General features: G+C 41.3%; 1 protein-coding gene across 3 annotated transcripts in view; it reads right to left on the bottom strand.

Moving 5' to 3' along the window:
• The window catches only part of PHEX (phosphate regulating endopeptidase homolog X-linked), a 206911-nt gene that overhangs the window by 68842 nt on the left and 118992 nt on the right, over nucleotides 1-19077 (bottom strand). For all 3 annotated transcript variants that reach the window (XM_029239873.1, XM_029239874.1, XM_029239875.1), the window contains one exon: nucleotides 7546-7623. In XM_029239873.1, coding sequence (XP_029095706.1) covers nucleotides 7546-7623 — 78 coding nt within the window. The remainder of the gene's footprint in view (nucleotides 1-7545; nucleotides 7624-19077) is intronic.

Raw genomic sequence — 19077 nt, 5'->3', positions numbered from 1 at the left:
ATGAGACTTCAAACTGTCCCTCCCTCACTCCTCTTAGGGGAGGTGGCTGATGAATACATCGTGGTATAATCACATAATGGAAAACCACACAGAAGTCTAAACAAATGGTCTGTATGTGTGAACATGAAAGAATCTCAGAAGCAATGCTGAGTAAATAAGACAAGTTGCATGTATTAGAGAATTTAAAATTTTTAAACTTATAAAACAATACTATATGCTGTTTATGGGCACATACCTATGTAGCAGAAGCATAAAGAAATGCATGGGAATGAGAGACACTGAATTCAAGAGAGCGTATCTAGGGAAGGAGACAGGCAGGGAAGAAGGACATTAGGTCAAGGAGGACTACACAAAGAATTTCCAATGTATCTGCTTTATTCATTTAAAATGTGTGTGTACATGTATACAGCTAATATGGCAATATGTTTAATATTTGTTAAAGCTAGGGGTGTTCAAAATACGATTTTACATACTTTTCTGATGTTTGAGATGCTCCATAATAAAAAGAAATCTTACAATCGATTGTATTTTAGGTAGATGTTTATACTCAGCCTCAGAAGAAAGAGAGTAAGCTCCTTGTTTTAAGAAGCAACCCTAACTAGCAATTCTAATGTGTTCCCGGATCACACAGTTTAAAGATGTGTCCAGTGTTCAACCTTTTTTCAGCTTTTGCTCCGAAGACAGCTCTGCCAGAACTTTCAGAATATGATTGTACCTGACAGAAAATTCAGATACGTTCTTGGGTTCAGAGCGTGTTCCAGAAAATTCTCCCAAAGGAATTTCCTTCAAAAATATTAACTTTTTTTAGACGCAGACGTAGAGAATGGACTTGAGGACACGGGGAGGGGTAAGTGTAAGCTGGGATGAAGTGAGAGAGTAGCATAGACATATATACACTACCAAACGTAAAATAGCTAGCTAGTGGGAAGCAGCTGCATAGCACAGGGAGATCAGCTCGGCGCTTTGTGTCCACCTAGAGGAGTGGGATAGGGAGGGTGGGAGGGAGACGCAAGAGGGAGGGGATATGGGGATATCTGTATACCTATAGCTGATTCACTTCGTTATACAGCAGAAACTAACACACTATTGTAAAGCAATTATACTCCAATAAAGATGTTAAAAAATATATTAACTTTTTTGTACTATCAGTGGGGTCAGTTGTTACTTCTAGAAGAGTCTGCTAATAGTGGTACTTTCCTGTTCCATTCGAAAACAAAAACTTGACATTCAGGTTGTTCTACAGACATTAAATGGAAAACCACCCAAAAATTTCCTAAAGAAGAAGAGTTCCAAGTCTAAAAATACTTTACATAAATATGGTCCTACCATAGCCATGAAAATGGTCATGGGGAGCAAAACTCAGAGGCAAGTGATTACAAATTTGCCAACATCTTACCTATGTTTAGAAGGATACATTTTAAATTGTTTTAATTATTAAACTGAGCATATTTTCTATTTCTTAGCCTGGTTCAGTTAATCTATTTCATTTATTTAATGGACATCACAGGTAACAGGGGACAATTTTTACTTTTTCCTGTAAGACAGGTTAAGTGTTTGGGAGTAAGAAAGGGCCAGACGCTGTTATTCCCATATGACAGATGGGAAACAACGATGGAGAGATTATGGAACCTGGCCAAGTCACACAGTCCAAATCATTAGGCTCCTACTTCAGTGTTATGTTCATTGGTCCTAATAAGGAAACTGGTGATTCAACAAAGAGAGTACAGGGAAGGAGGAGGAGAAGGTAAGAATTACGAGTGGGAGGAGAAGCAGTGATTAAATAAATCAGGGTACAGTTTACTTAATATCAGACAGCTGTTAAAATAACGGTAATGAAGGCTATGGAAGACAAGGACAAAACAATATGTTAGCTGCAAAGGTCAGTATACAAAATTATATATAAGCATCAATTACAGCTATACAAAAATAGATAAAATAATACACTAAAACAGAAGTACATACTATTATGTTCAAGTACCAACATTCAGGGACTTTTTCATTCCTTTTCTCTAGTTTTCAAATTTTCCACCATGTGATAATACTTTGATAATTTCAAATATTTCAATAGGGCCTTGAGTGAGAAAAAACTATGAAACCTAGCAACCATCGGGGAAGTTCTGCTTGTTGTAGAGACAGCAACAAGAATGAATGTGCATGAATATTTTAGAACCACTTGTAATCTTCAAAAAAAATGTTTAAACTGTGAAAGCGACAATAATTGGCTCAGAAGTCTCTTGTCCTTTCAGTTACTGGTGAAAATCTAGGTCAAGTTGATAATGACTTTCAATCAATTCCACCTCCTGACTTTTCAATTGAGTGACCTTTGGGGAATTAATTGGGGCTCCCGTGTCATTTAGCTGTCCAGATCATAAAATTTAGGGGAATCTGGCTTTCTCTTTGTGGAAATCCTATCCTAGATGCCTAGCACAAACACAACAGACTAAATGGAAGAATAAAGCTATTACCCTCCCCAAAGGTGAGGAACACATAATAAGGGCAGAACAAGGAAATGTGTTCAGCTTCTCTGTAGAACCAGTAAATACAACTTGATAAGATACTACATAAGCCAATAGGAAGTATAGATTCTAGAACACTTTTTAAGCTAAATCCATTTAAACATACTCAGCGATATATCCAAATACCTCTAAGAAAGATTTTATTTTAGGCACCCAAAGAACTCTGAATACTTAATGTAATCCAGATTTTAGAATTATGTTTTCCCTTATTTAAATAGCAAAGTCGGACTTCCCTGGTGGCACGGTGGTTGGGAGTCTGCCTGCCAGTGCGGGGGGTGGGGGGGTTCCGGGCCTGGTCCAGGAGGATCTCACGTGCGGAGATCCTCACGCGCGGAGATCCTCACACGCGAAGGGGCTGAGCCCATGCGCCACAACTACTGAGCCTGCGCTCTAGAGCCCGTGAGCCACAGCTACTGAAGGCTGCTCGCCTGGAGCTCGTGCTCCTTAACAAGCGATGCTGCCACGGCGAGAGGCCCACGCACCTCTACGAACAGCCGCTGGCTACAACTGGAGGGGGTCCTCGCGCAGCGGCGAAGACCCAACGCAGCCGAAAATTTTTTTTTAAAAAGTATTTAAATAAAATAAACATATAAATAGCAAAGTAATACACAAGATTGCTGTGTTTAGATGGCTTCGCCGTACGTAGTATGTAGTATACATATATACACACCTACAATATGGGGTGGTGTTCAAAATGTTTAACAACCTAAGTACACAGAACACTGTGGAAGATACAGTTCCCACAGGCATTCACGTAAGGGTGACTCTGAGGGAGCACCAACTAGCACACCAACCAGGAACCAGATGAAACCAGATGCCCTGCTGCCACCACCGGGGGTAAGGGGAGGTCTTGGTCTGCTGCGGCCAGTGGAACACAAAGATGGGACTTCGTGTCCCATCTCCGTGTGCGGTAGTTACGGAGGACTGGCTAGAAGGCCAGTGGGCATCAGTGCACCTCCCTCCAGTGCCCACTCTTGCTCTCCATGGTCATGGGGGGTCAGAGATCACTTGAGAGAGCTGGCGGCAATGCTTCATTTTGTTTTTTTACCAAGTAGTACAGAATTATTTCGATATTTTAACAACTAGTTTTTCTGGAGCATTCCACCTAAATATCACCTCACTCTTGCATAGTGGCAGCAGCACTCTGTGTCATTTATGCACACAAAAAACATATACACACATAAACACAAGTGTTCCACTAGCAAGAGCAGACCAAGACCCGCCCCAAAGAATATTATGGGTGTTCACATATTATATACATATCTCCATGCGCATATTTATGTTGATGTATGTATCACTCACCAGAAACATTGATCTTTTCTGAAAAATTACCCACATCCAGTTCTCCTAAGTAAATGGAGGCCAGCTGTGATTCTGACTTTAGCTCCTACTGCAATTTTCCATTGGTTTTCACAATGAGTGACGTGCCTAATAGGGTCAAGTATTTACCTACTGTCTCTCAGATACATGCCCACCCTTTTACTCCGTTCTATAATATAATGCTAGGCTGTGAATCTGAAAACCATGTTTCCCACGCTCCACTGCAGTCGGCTTCCTGCCAATAGGAGGCACTGGCGGAAATCCGCAGGTGGCAGGAGGGGAAAGGATGCTGTGTTTTTTCTCTTTCATTCCCTCTCTCTCCTCTTTCTTCTTCCGACTATGACTCTGGAAGAATCTTCAGCCCCTCTTCCACAGGCCCAGCTCTGCTCTGGAGTGGCAGTTCCTCATCTGCTCTCGAAAGCAATGGTACCACCACCTCCTCCCTTTTGTGTCCCTAGACACAGGGGTAGTAACTGCTTCCTAAAAAAGTTATTAATCTCTGGTTTACCTCGCCTTCCTGATTTTTGCCTTCCAACCTATTTCCTGTATTATATCTCCTCTCTTTGAAATACCTGATGCGGTGTGGTTTTCCTGGCTGATACAGAAATCTTCCCAAAATTGGTATCAACTCAGTTTTGCATCTGTCTCCATCAAAAAACAGTGAAGGTACACCTTATAAGGTTTGTCTGAACGTGGACTGATGCCTATCTTTTTAGGCTAGCTAACAGGCTTTCCTGCATGCTACTGGGGGCTCACATAAAGGGCACATCCTTTTTCTTGTTCTTTTCAAAGACTACAGAAAGACTGTTGTTCAGCAATATTTTACTGGGTATCTCACTTTACCCTGTCATCCTCAGAAGAGAAAAAAAAAATTGTTTTCTGATTCTTTATATCTGCCTCTAAGTTCTTTTCCATTTTCTCCTATCTCCATAAGAGCCCAACTTGAGTTTTCAGCCTTTCCCTTGACCTTCATCTAATCCATTCTCCAATCTCTATCCTCTTTCCTTTTGTGTGTGTACCTGATGAATCACACCTTCACTTGCATCAAATAAAGTAAGCTGTTTTTCATTTGTAACAGCCTGTCATGCTCAGAGTTTGTATTACCAGAAATTTCTCATAAGCCCAACAGTAGTCCTTATCTACATATTCCTCAAAACTGAAAACACAGTCCCATTGTGTATCAGCAATACTTCAGTCCTTTTGCTATTAACCTCGGTGACGCTATTACTATCACATCAAGCATCCTTTACCTAGTTTCCGGTTGGGTTTTATTCGTTTTCTCTATCAGTTTCTGATCATGAATGTATTTTCACTTCATGTATTTGGGTTTTTTTCACTGTCTTTTTTAAATTGTTAGAAACTCTTGGGTGTAGTTGTGTCTGCTTTGGCAATGAGTTGGGTGAAAGCCGTTTCTTCACAAAAGTACTTAAAAATTTTGGTATATAATGGCTTCAGTTCAGGCCCTGGAGACATGAGGAAATACACCTAACACTGCATCCTGTTTGGCGTCTGGTTTCTTTTCACAAAAGATACTACATTTATTGAATCGTTAAATTTGGGGCATTCACTTTAAACAGCAGCAGACTGCCAACAAAACTTGATCAACTAAACACCGTGAGTGAGCCCTGAATGCTATCTTATTTGATTAAGGCCTGAGACTGTTCCATCTGTAGAGCCTCTTAAATCAATTTCAGGCACATGGATACTGCATGTGTTAATTCGTAATGACCTTTCCAAACCAAAATAATTTACTATCATAAGTGAAAAATTGAAGAAGCCATAACTAACACTTAACAGTGTGCTTACTCTGTGCCAGGGTCAGTTCTACATACTTTAAATATGTTAACTTATCTGATCCTCATAGCAGCCCTATAAGGGAGGGATTATTACTATCTCCATTTTGATATGAAGAAACTGAGGCACAGAGAGGTGGCATAACCTACCCTAGGTTGCACAGCTAGGAAATGGCAGAATGGGGATTTAATTCCAGACACTTTGATTCCAGGGTCCATGTTCATAACCACTACACCAACCTGCCTCTCAAATTCTCACCTGCATTCTTCAAGTATCTGCCAATCACATGTAATTATCCAGGTTCTACCGCTGAGGTACTTTGTGCCCTGGTGATGCCCTTCTTAGCAGCAACAGCTCTCATACTGATAAACAAAGTTATAGCTATCATTTATGGGGAGACGACTTATGTGCCACACATTATGCTAGGTGCTTTTACATTTATATAATCTCATTTAATCTTCTCAAAAATACTAAGACTTGGTTATTATTATCTCCAGTATCCAGATAATCAAAGTGATGCTAACTGAGGTTAAATAACCTGCAGAAGATCAAACAACTAGCAAGTGGAAGAGGCAGAATCACTTCTTCGTCACTTAACAGTATGACCTCCCTTCTCTTCCTCACCCCATCCCAACCAGCTCTGGGAAAGCAGTTCCCAGCCACTCTTCAACTCACTCCTCTGTTGCTCCAGCAGAGCTGCCTGACAAGAACCCTGCAAAACCCCTTCTCTGATTACAAGTAGAGCTTCCTGGGCCCAGATTTCAGTCCTGGCTCTGACGCTTGGCACGGCACTGAGGAAATCACCCAACTTCTTTGAGTCTCTATGTCCTTTTCTGCAGATGGGGATAAACACCATCTATTTCACAGGATCAGTGTGGGGCTTAAAAGATAATGTACATGAACGTGGCAAATGTGTCAGTATCTTTAATTATCATGCTAATAGTGAGATTTTTCAGGATCAAAACAATGTATAATGGGCTGTGTGAGCTTTGGGATACTGTGAAGCACAATTATTTTCCTCCACAGTAACTGGATCAATACTTTGGAAGGCTGTATCTTGGAGCCCAATTGAGAAACTTTCTAATTAATGCTTTCACTCACTTTTGAATAATCTTATAAGATTCCAATGTTCATCTATAAAGCTAGGATTGCTTACAGATATGCAACTTATTAAATCACAGTTTCAGGAAAGAGCTATACCTCAGAACCACTGTTATTTAAATGAATTCCAAAAAAACTATTTTCAAGAAAATCTAGTGAATGATAAAAACAGGGGTTTTTGTGAGGAAGAAAAGTTCTTTACCAGAACTATCTGTAGGAAGGAAAATAACAGTGGTTATGATTAGAAAGGCCTGTAATGAATGCATCTACTGGAAAATATATGTCCCAAAATACTGGAATAAAAAAGAATGACTATTCCTCCATCAGTAACTTACTGCAAATATACAATCCAACTCACAATAAATTATAGTCATATGTATATGCACTTAGTTTGTCAAAACACTCATAAAGTTTAATGAAGTTAACTTCCAACAGGCAAGATTTAATATGAATGAAGCACATAGAGACTGTTTAACAACAAACATCATACATTCACCATTAGAACATGCTCGCTAATCGTAAAATACTCAATTTGCTTAATTCTTTCCTTTATGATCAATGTAGACCAAATCCAAGTCCATTTGCTTTATGGTACCCACTCAGCTACACATTCTTTCTGACACTTCCTTTATTTTGAATCTGCTCTAAATCTTGTGATATGCCTGGCATAATGAGGCTGATATCTAGCCAAGGAATGAATCAAAAGTTGGTGCTTTTTGGCACCACCAGATTTAACTGCCTGGACTTGGGTTAGCTGAAAGGCCGAGGCCAGTAAAACTTGCCCGAAAAAAAATACAGTAAATTTAGCACTTACTGCCTTGAGGTCTTCATTAACATGAGTATCATTCATTATAAATTCAGGATAGCCAACTTTTGCCAAAACAGCTCTTGCCTATAAAAAGGAAAAAGAAAAATGATGTCAGAGTTTCAGCACTTAAGTCATTAATAATCAAAGGACAGAGGAATGCAGCCTTCATCTGAAAACTCCGTTTACTGAATATCTACTATATGTAACCCACTGTGAAGGGCAAAAAAGAAAAAAAAAAAAATCTAAGTTAGTCCCTGCCCTCAGCATACTAAAAGCACAGTGAATGTAGCAAATAAGTATATAATACAAGATAAATAAAGGTTTAGATATAGACAATATTGCCTATAAATAATTTTATTTATAGACAATATTGTTATCAAAGTCCATAGCAGAGATTATTTCCTCATGGGGAAAATGCTTAATGGAGAAGGTGACCAAACTGAGTCTTAGAGAATGGATGGGATTTCAAAATGCAGAGCTGAGAGGAAGGACAGACACTCCAGGAGAGCAAACAGCAGGGGCAAAGTCAGGGAGACGAAAAACAAAGAGCACATCAGAGAGATGGTGAGCAGTTTCCCGTAGCTGGAGAAGAAAGCACAAGGGGTGGACACAGAAAGCAATGCAAGAAAGCCAGCTTTGGCCACATCACAGGGATTCCTGAATGCCATGCGAAGAGTCTATATTTTGTTTTACAAACAAGAGAGAACTAAATATTTTTAGCAGGAATAAAATGAGATGAGTCACCCTCCAGCGAAATTATCTGTGCAACTCCGTGAATGATGGCCAGGATGCCGGAAAAATTGGAGGTAGGGAGTCCAGACTAATTTAAGATGCATCACAACCAACCTTTTGATAGACATACTACTTATTCCCTGTTTTACAGTTGATAGGGAATGGATAAAGGAAAAATAGGCACGTACAAGGAGCCTCCACAGCAGGGACTGGCAAACTATGGCCTATGAGCCAAATCTACTCTCTGCCCCGGCTCCCCAGCCCAAATCTGTTCCTATAAATAAAGTTTCATTGGAACACAGCCACGCCCACTCATTTACATGTAATCTATGGCTGCTTTTGCACTACAACGGCAGAGTTAAATAGTTGGGACAGAAACCCTTTGGCTCACAAAACCTCAACTATTTACTCTCTAGCACTTTAAAGAAAAAGTTTGCCAACCCTTGCTCTCAAGAAACTTTGTCTCTCTCCTCTCCCCAGATTCAGGGTTTCACAAAAACAAAAGAACAGCTTACTCAAAGAGTAAGTACAGTGTCAGGCCTCTGCCCAGATCCCCTGGGATCCTTTTTATCACCTCAGCATATCCCTCCCCAGCATCTAAGTTCTTTTTCCTTTCTAATGGCCAGCACCTGAGACTGAAGGCCTGCCCTAGGGCTACTAGGACACCTTGCCTGCACTCAAAACAGTTTCCTCCTGGGAGTTTGTCTGCCATGGGCCCGCTTCTCCGCTGCCATCCCAGCAGCCCTCAGCCAATGACTGCCTGTAGCAGGAATACGAAAGTCCAGCTCCTTTGCTTCAATTCAGGACACAGTGTGAGGTATAATTTGCCCTCTGGAGTTCCCCATAGGATCAGGCTATCTGAGACTTCCCCTGAAATGGCACCCTGGTCCATCTCTCACCCTTCCCAGCCTGGCTTCCCTCATTCCCTTGCTGGTTTCTCCTGGGAGCACTTCCTGAATAAATCATAAATCACCTGCACACAAATCCTCATCTCCAGCTCCGCCTCAAGAAGTCCCAACATAAGACACCAGGCAACCCCAAACACATCGGTTTTATTCCAGCAAAGCAAAAACCAGTGACCTTTGTACACTGCTCTTAGCAATGAGTTTTTTCCTTCAGTCCTTTTCAATTTTCCTCACTCAAGAAATAAATAGAATAAGATAGTATGTTTTCCTTATCTGCCTTGAGATAATTCAAATATTAAGTATCAGCAGAAACTTGAAACTCAAGACTCAGAGAGGATTTTACAAGTGCCGCAGGACACAGTCATAATGGGTTTTGCTGTTCCAGAGCCTCAAATATAGCACAGATCAAATTTTGCCTTTAAGACCCTGTGAGTTACACTGAAAGTCTGATATGACCCCGAGAGCGGATAACCAGTGGTTACAACTCGCCCCAACACCAAACAATACATCATATGTCTACAGGTTACCTCATTCCAGATTGTTCTGTTACTTCCCTCGTATTTAATTCCTCACTATACTTAGCTCACCAGAAGTCATATACATAATAACTATAACAAAGAGCTCCAGACAGCCTCAAAAAAAAGAAAGAAATACACAAGCTGAGTCATCCACAATTGTTTTCTGAACACTGGTCTTTCCGGAGCATGCTGGTGAATCATGGATTGTTTTTCAAACCTCACGCTCTGGGACCCCCCACTGCACTACAGAGCTGCACAGAGTATATTACCTTTTGCACTGTATATGCAGGTCACTGAATCCTTTTTTATTATTCATTTAGCAACACCACGACTTGAAGAGAGCCAGAATGGTGATACAAAGAATCTCTATTCATCTAAGAACACAAAGGTAAATAATACTAGTAGCAACACTGCCAACATCTGAAAAGAATACTCTTCTTCCCCAAAAATGTGCTGTGTTGTTATGCCTCTATTCAAACCCAAATGCTCCTTCTGCCAGTCTGTTGTCACTTCCACACTTCCACATCATCCCACCCCACCCCGTTCTACATTCTTCCCTGAGAAGCCTCAGAACTACATCTCCCAAAACCCCATGGGACCTGACTGCAGGTTAGACTCTGTGAATGAGAAGCACTCATAGGAGACTGGAAAAGTAGAGGAGGAGACACTATTTATTCACTCGCTGCTGGTAGCCATGGGCAGGCACATGGGCATCTGCAGACAGCAGATAAAGAGCTCTGCCAGCAGCTTCCAAGCATTCTCCTGAGAAGAGCCCTTTCGTGTGCGGGCAGCAGAGGCCATTGGTAGGAGGGTAGACTCTGCCCTCCACTCCCCAGCCCTCCTGATGATTGCATAAGCCTCCAAATCCCCATATTAAACATCTTTCTGCTTGACACACTTAGAATGGCACCCATTTTCCTGAATAAACTCTGATATACCCTTTAAAGCAAATAATGATCACATCACTTTTTAATTTTTTCAGAATGGAAGAAATGAAGCACCAAAAGCTTGATGGCTTGTGAAGGGAAAAGCATTAGTGAAGCAGGCCTGAAATCAATTACTCCATGGGTTATAAGGACAAGAAGGAAAGGCAAGTTCCACTGCAAACACTGAGAGAACAGTGGGATAAATAAAAAACAGACTGCATGTTATATCCTGCAAGAAATATTTCCCAGTCTGCTTATGGCTGATCAAAAACTCCAGAGTTTTCCATAACCAGTGCATGCATTTCTATCCCTTATTCACACAGACCTCCAGAAAGGGCTGCACATGACAACTGGACCTTCTTCCTCAATAAAGGAGGCTCAAATGATCTTCACTACCTGTGTGACCCTGAGCAAAGTACTTAACTTTTCTGAAGCAAATACTGCCTATTATATATCCAATATCCACATTCCTTTCCCTTGCTTACTATCAGACCCCAGTTCTTCTCAGGATGACAATGGACCCAACAAAAAACAGCTGCATCACCCAACTTCCTTTGCAGTTACAGTTGGCTACGGGATGAGATTTTGGCCAATGACATATAACCAAAAGTCCTTGTTGCACTCCCAGGAATATGTTTTAAAAGACGAAGCTTTTTTCAGCTGGCATGTGTCCTCTGCCTGCAGTCCACAGTTTCTCAACCTTAGCAATATTGACATTTGGGGCCAGGTAATTCTTACCGTGGGAGCTGTCCTGTAGACTGTAGGATGTTTAGAAGCATCTTTGGTTTCTACATACTAGATGCCACTAGCAACACCACCTCACAACTCGTGACAACCAAAAATGTCTTCAGACATTGCCAAATGTCCCCTGGGGCAAAATTGCCTGCTGGGTAAGAACCACTGCTTTAGCCTTTCCTCTTCCTCCTTCCTGCAATACTGATGCAATGGCAGAGATAGGGCAGCCATCTTGTAGTCACAGGGTAACAAACAAGAGGAAGAAATTGACATGCTAAAAAGGGTGGAATGAAGAGCTGGGTGCCATCTGGAGCCCACCATATCAGGCATGAACTGCCTCCCTTCCCCCTCTATGACATGAGGAAAATAAACCCCTATTTGTCTGAGGCATTACATATAATGTTTTCTACTAGCTGTAGCTGAATGTAATCCTAACATGATCTCCTTTTCATCAGATACAGCCTGAGGGGAAAAAAATAGTACCTATACTTCATTGGTTTGTCTGCAAGGATTCACGAAGACATTGCACACAAAGCACTTTTTTATGCCTTGGTCCAGAGTACATGATGAATAAATGTTGGCTGTAGATTATACAGAGAAAGTAGAAATATGACTTCTTCCAAGGATCTGGAGTAACACTGTTCTGTACCTATTTGGAGGGTCTTTTAGGGGAACCCAGGCCAGATTACATCCTTAACCAAATACCTGAACTCCCCTGGGGAATAATGTCACTCTTTTTAGTCACAGGTCAAGCAGTGAGAGAGGAAGGCTGTTGAAGCAACCCTGTGATCAATGGGGAGACACATGTGCCCATGAGATGCTTGGAGCATGGAGGAAGATTTCCTGAGCAAAGCCAGACTCTAAGTATGAGCCAGGAGAATCCAGGCTATTCAAATCCCCCCGAAAGTCTGAGGACTCTTCTGAGGGCCACTATTTGCACACCTCAGAAAATGGACACAAGAAACACTATGAAAGCTGATCTTAGCCAAGATCAAAGCAAAGGTTGCCTTTAGCATTCACCATCTTGGTTTCTGTTTTCCCTTCCTTTCTCTTGCCTGTATCCATTCCTCCCAGTACCTAGCAGGCCCTGTGTGTTCATACCACTTGCTCTCTGATCATACCCCAAACTGGCCTTTCCTTGGCAATACACTGTGCCCCAAAGTCATCTCCCCCTTCGCTCCTCATCCATCAAAACTGTTATTCCCTCACGGCAGCTAACCTATTAGCTGTCATTGGGGCCTCAAACTAATTTATAAGATGTGAGTGACTAATAGCAATCTAATGTATTAACTCAGGAGAAATATCTGTATTTAAAAGAGTAGTTCATTAACCAAACGGATAAATCAAATTATAAGGGAGGTTTCTGTAGCTGTCAGAACCTTCTTTCTGATACTACTCAAATCAAGCTAACGGCCTATTCCACTTAATCCCCATTGTGTTCCCCACATGGAATACAGTGCCGGGCATATAGCAAGTGATCAATGCTCAATAAATATTGATTCATGTAATGAGTAATTTAGTTGATAACCCCATTCTGATCAATGTCAAGAATGGTATGAGAAAATATAAAAGGTTATATGACCAAGAACATCATTCAATGCTGCTCCCGTCAAGGCACATTTCCATATAAACTGATCTTACCAAAAGAGATAAAATGAGGGAAAAAAGAGAGAGACTTTCTGAGAACCTAGGGAACTTTCTGGAAAATGGAGCAATGTTTAAAATCCATTGGGACTGGGGCTTCCCCGGTGGTCCAGTGGTTAAGAATCCACGTTCCAATGCAGGGGACACGGGTTCGATCCCTGGTCAGGGAACTAAGATCCCACATGCTACGAGGCAACTAAGCCTGACAGCCGCACCTACCGAGCCTGTGCACTATAACCCGAGAGCCGACGGGCCTCAACTACAGAGGCAAAGCACTCTGGAGCCCGCAGGCCACAACTAGAGAGAAGCCCACGCACCGCAACAAAAAGATCCCACATGCCACAGCTAAGATTCGACCCAGCCAAAAATAATAAATAAATAAATAATAAATAAATAAAATTTGTTTTAAAAATCCATTGGGACTGACTTTTTCTTTTCTTTGCTGTGTTGGGTCTTCACTGCTGCGCACGGGCTTTCCCGAGTTGCGGCGAGCGGGGGCTACTCTTCGTTGCGGTGTGCGGGCTTCTCATTGCGGTGGCTTCTCTTGCCATAGAGCACAGGCTCTAGGCACCCGGGCTTCAGTAGTTGCAGCACGCGGGCTCAGTAGTTGTGGCACGTGGGCCCTAGAGTGCATGGTTTTCAGCAGTTGTGGCGCGCAGGTTCAGTAGTCGTGGCTCACGGGCTCTAGAGTGCAGGCTCAGTAGTTGGCCACATACAGGCTTCGTTGCTCCACAGCACGTGGGATCTTCCCAGACCAGGTAGCAAACCCATGTCCCCTGCACTGGCAGGCAGATCCTTAACCACTGCACCGCCAGGGAAGTCCTGGGACTGACTCCTGACAGCAACCAAAACTGTATTTTTTAATATAAGCTATTTCAATGAAACAACAAATACTTATTGAGAATGCTGTTGAGGCTCAGGGCTCTCCTCAGTGCTAAAGAAATATAAAAATATATAAGACGATCCATGGCCTCACTGTATTTATATTAAAAGACTGAAGAAAAACATTCTATGACAACTTGCCATAATCGCTACTACAAAGTATGAGCAGTATCTTAATTATCTGAACCTCTCTGTTCCTCAGTTTCCTCATCTGTAAAATGTGGATAAAATTACTTCTAATACCAATGCAGTGAAATAGAGAGTTGAAAGAAGTATCTGGATAACAAAGGAATTGGGAAAGGATAACTTGGATTAACTAGATCAGGGGTTAATAACCTTTTTCTGTAAAGGGCCAGATGGTAAATATTTTCAGCTTTGCAGGCCATATGGCCTCTGTCACAACTATTCAACTCTGCATTGTACCTGGGAGAGCAGCCGTGGACACCACGTAAATGAATGGCTGTGGCTGTATGCCAATAAAACTTTATTTACAGACACTACTGAGATTTGAATCTCATATCACTTTTATGTAACATGATATATTCCTCTTCTTTTGACTTTTCAAAACAATTTTAAGAGGTAAAATCCTTGCTTAGCTTGGGGGCCATACAAAAACAGGCAGCATGCTAAATATGGCTCAAGAGCCAGTTTCCTGGGCTGACACATAATTCACTGAGGGTAGGTCGTTCATTGAGTTGCCTCAATTAATGGCACAGGGTCTAGTACACAGTAAGTGCTCAACAGTGCTTGCTAAAGTGATCCACGCTGAACAGGGTGGGGTGTCTGCGTGTGTGTGCAGGGCTTAGCTATTAAGTTTTATATTTGTTTTTATTTTGCTCTTCGCTATTACTAACATGTACATGCAACAAATCTTAGTCACTTGGGGGTTTATTCCTTGCCCTAAAGTCTTAGGGCTAGAACTTTAAAAATCACAATTAATTTCTGTGGAGACAACAGACAGTTCATGAAGTAAAGATTATTTCTTTGAGAGAGAGAGAAAAACTATCACAAATGAACTAGAAAAACAAGGAACACTGAAAACTTAAAACACAACACGATTTAAACTCTCAAGTCACCCCTCCTTCCCAGAATTTTCCACAACGTACACTACAACTTGATAGCGCTCATGGGAAGAAAAGAACCAAACAGAATTCTGCTTTATTTGGCTGTGAGCACTGAAACAACATGGAATTTTTACACAGATGACCAAACTGATTTAAAGGTTGGTTAGCTTGACTGCTTTATCCTAAATTTTCAAAGCCACTTAATATTAAGCTGATCGGCAGAAATCAAGACAGAAAGCTCATTTGTTTTGATCCCCACTGACCTGGCTATTTAGGAGAGTCAGGAAAATTCTCAAATGTCTTGCATGTACTACATCAAAGGCATCACTTTAAACACTTAATTAAACAGCTTTGTGTTTCCTCTACATAGTTAAGTCGCTTAGCATATTTTTTCTCTTTTATTAATTTAACTAACTTAAGAAAAAAATGGAACAACTGATGATCAACTGCCCTTTTACAAACAATTTAGAGCACAACTTTCTTAACGCTTGCAACAGCTGTGAAAGCGTCAGTCAGGCTTCACCACGCCAAGGTCTCGTTTTCTCTCATGAGTTCTACAATAACTATTAAACATCAATCAAAATTCTGAGCTTTAAGCGTCGGAAGTTCAGGAGGCTGTACGTGAATTACACTATCCTTCAAAACAGTAGCAATTCCCATAATGCCCAACAAATCATTGACTAGTGTAGATGTCCTGGCTGAAGATATTATCCTAAGCAGAGCTAATGGTATTAATGAAAATTAGGCTGGAGAACAGGCTTTAATATCCTTTGGGGCTTTCTGAATTCCACAAATAATAACAATGCAGTTATCTGACAAATCAAATTTCACCTTCTTGACAAGAATGGCAATGATTTATCAAGAGTCTTCAAAAACTTTAATTCTGCAAATTGCTTTCGGGTGTAGTTCACAGGCTCATGCATCATGCTGCGGGGAGAACGCCCCCCATGAATCACAGAGCTTTTTAAGTGCAAGTCATAGTTTTGATTTTGCAAAAGGTGGAAGACAGGAATGCTCAGCTTTCAGGTCTTCCACCCTTAACCCTGCCTGAATAATGTCCCAGTGTAGCAGACAATCCCCATTTCTCTCCGACATGGACAACATTCTAAGAAGGTATGTTCCAAATTATAAAGCAGCTCCATCCATCCATCGTCTCCCTTGAAAATACCTACGCCAGGACTTCCCTGGTGGTGCAGTGGTTGGGAATCTGCCTGCCAATGCAGGGGACACAGGTTCGAGCCCTGGTCCGGGAGGATCCCACATGCCGCAGAGCAACTAAGCCTGTGAGCCGCAACTACTGAGCCTGCACTCTAGAGCCCGCGAGCCACAGCTACTGAAGCCCGCGTGCCTAGAGCCCGTGCTCCGCAACAAGAGAAGCCACCACAATGAGAAGCCCACGCACCACAATGAAGAGTAGCCCCTGCTCGCCACAACTAGAGAAAGCCCACGCGCAGCAACGAAGACCCAATGCAGTCAAAAAATTAATTAATTAATTAATTAAAATAAAATACCTACTCCATCTATCTTGAAGGTGGGCAGTTTTTCCAGTCCAAAAAAGGAAAGTACTCTGGTACAGGTAAATCATAATTTAGCCACACCGGCGCTGAACAGTTTCCTGGTATCACTGTGATAGTCCTCTCACTTGGGTGAGCCCTGTACCCAACAGTTTTTAAAAAAAAGAACATTTGGGTTTTCTTTGAACATAGATGGAGCAGGGAGTAACAACAGACTTAAGAACCCAAAACCATCCTATGATTAATCCATAAAACAACACATCTCCCTGATGGTAGGGGCAACATTACCTTAAAAATAGTGGCAACTCTCACGTATCCCCTTTGAAGCTGAACAGGAGAGTGTCAATGTCTTTTTATTACCTTCAATTACATGAGGTAAACTGCTCACAAAGTTTTCGCAAATAGAACAGCTGCTAGACCTGATTAAATGAATATCCTAAGCTTCCAATTAACCAAATCTATTTGTCCAGACATAGCCAAGATGATAAAAACCCGAGAGCCAGAACAATCCTATATTATAGTTAGGCTTTCAGATGAGCCAAAGTAAGTGGTATTTTTCTCTGCCCCACACGCAGGGCTCTACGTCACGGGTCAGCAAACAAAAGCCAACAGGCCAAAACAAGCCTACCACATATTTTTGTAAAAAACACTGTGTTTTGGGACATGGTGAAGGGGTCCAAAATATGTCACTGCAGCATAAGAATTATTTTGAGCTGAAGGCATTTGAGAATCAACAGATAGAGGAAGAGGCCTTCTCTGCACTCCCCTTATCTGCCTAAAAGCAGGCCTTCCAAAAGAATTCCACTGTCATAAATCCCTGTTAAGGGAGGCTTCTCATACCAGGGGGAAAGAGTGACTCTTATCACCAGAGATGAGAAGTCAGCGCCAGGATGAGAAATTGCATACACAGACCTTACTAAATCAAACCTTACCTTCCATTAGTTTCCCTCACGTATTTCTCAGTCATATCCCACCATTTATTGTTCCTTGAAATCTGTGTATAAAATAAATAACCTACAAGGATATACTGCACAGCACAAGGAATATAGCTAATATTTTATAATAACTATAAATGGAGTATACTCTTTAAAATTTGTGAACCACTATGTTGTACACCTGAAAGTTATATAATACTGTGAATCAACTGTACCTCAATAAAAAAATAATAAAGTGTTTTTTTAAAAAAACATGTCATATGAGGCCCCAATTCTCACTGCTTCTTTGAGCTACATTTTCTGTGAGCTCCCACCTACCTAATGGAATAAACTTTGTCTTTTCTCCTGCTAATCCACCTTCTGTCAGTTTAATTTGCAGACCCCCGAACACTGAACCTCAAAGGGTAGTAGAAGTTCTTCCTCTCCAACAATAGCCACGTTCATTTGTTTATGGATTGTCTATGGCCACTTTCACGCTACAGCTGCAGAGCTGAGTAGCTGCAACAGAGACCATAGGGCCCCCAAAGCCTAAAACATTTACTATCTGTTTACTATCTGGCTCTTTGCAGAAAAATTATGCCAACACCTCTTCTACATAAGAAGGTCCCAAATTTTTCAAAACTAATAGTAAAGATAGCAAGGGAAAAATAGGGACAAAGTTTAATCTTTTTGGACAGGTTCATCAGATATAAACATGTGATTAAACTTATAATAATGCTTCATGTTTTGTTGAGGTAAATACCTGAATTTTAAAACAGAGCAAGCATACAAATATTAACCAGAAATGGGAATACCATGGAAAGATCAATGCACTTTTTGAGGAAAAGAAAAAATATATACAAATTACTAAAACCATTTTCAAATGTCAAGATTCAAATGGCTTAGAAATGCACATTGAGCACCTAGTCCCTAACACCTAACATGTTCTCAGATAAACTTTATCAGCCACTTAATCCTCCTCCCAATTGTTAAATTACTTACTTAAACAGGAGGCAAGCTGGAGATTAACTTCAATAACACATCCTGTTCTCTCATCAACAGTCCACCTGAACTGGAATTGTCCTCATTTATTCCATTGAGGTTTACCTCTGACGTGAACGATTCTTTACCAGCCTGAAAAAACTTCAAACTACCTCCCTCATAACACAGGGGAAAGATCAAATAAGATATCTGCTGAATTATTAAATTAGGTAAATGTAAACTGTCACACAGTTTTCCTAAAAGAAGGATGCCATGGGGCCAATGCCCATATATAATGCTTGTTCCTTTGACACTGGACTCTTCTAGTTCAGGGATTCTCAAACCTCTATCCTTGAACCAACAGCATCAGCATCACTTGGGAGCTCGTTAAAATGCAGATTTGTGGATCCATCTTGGACCTACTAAGTCAAATGTGTCCGGGTTGCAACCTAGGAATCTGCATTGCAACAAACCTTACCTTAAGGCAGAGTTTCTCAACCTTGGTCCTACTGACATTTAGGCCAAATTATTCTCGTTTGTGGGGGTCTGTCCTGTGCACTGTGGGATGTTTAGCAGCATCCTTGACCTCTACCCACTACATGCCAGTCAACACTCCCCCGTTCCCAGCTGTGACCAAAAATGTCTCCAGACCTTGCCAAATGTCCCCTGGGGGTACAATATCACCCTGGGTTAAGAACCACTGCTGCAGGGGATTCTCATGCA

Source organism: Monodon monoceros, unplaced genomic scaffold (genome assembly GCF_005190385.1).
Source record: "Monodon monoceros isolate NGI ecotype Baffin Bay Population unplaced genomic scaffold, NGI_Narwhal_1 Super_Scaffold_22, whole genome shotgun sequence".
In the NCBI taxonomy this organism is placed as follows: domain Eukaryota; kingdom Metazoa; phylum Chordata; class Mammalia; order Artiodactyla; family Monodontidae; genus Monodon; species Monodon monoceros.
This window is presented reverse-complemented; position numbering and strand designations above follow the sequence as displayed.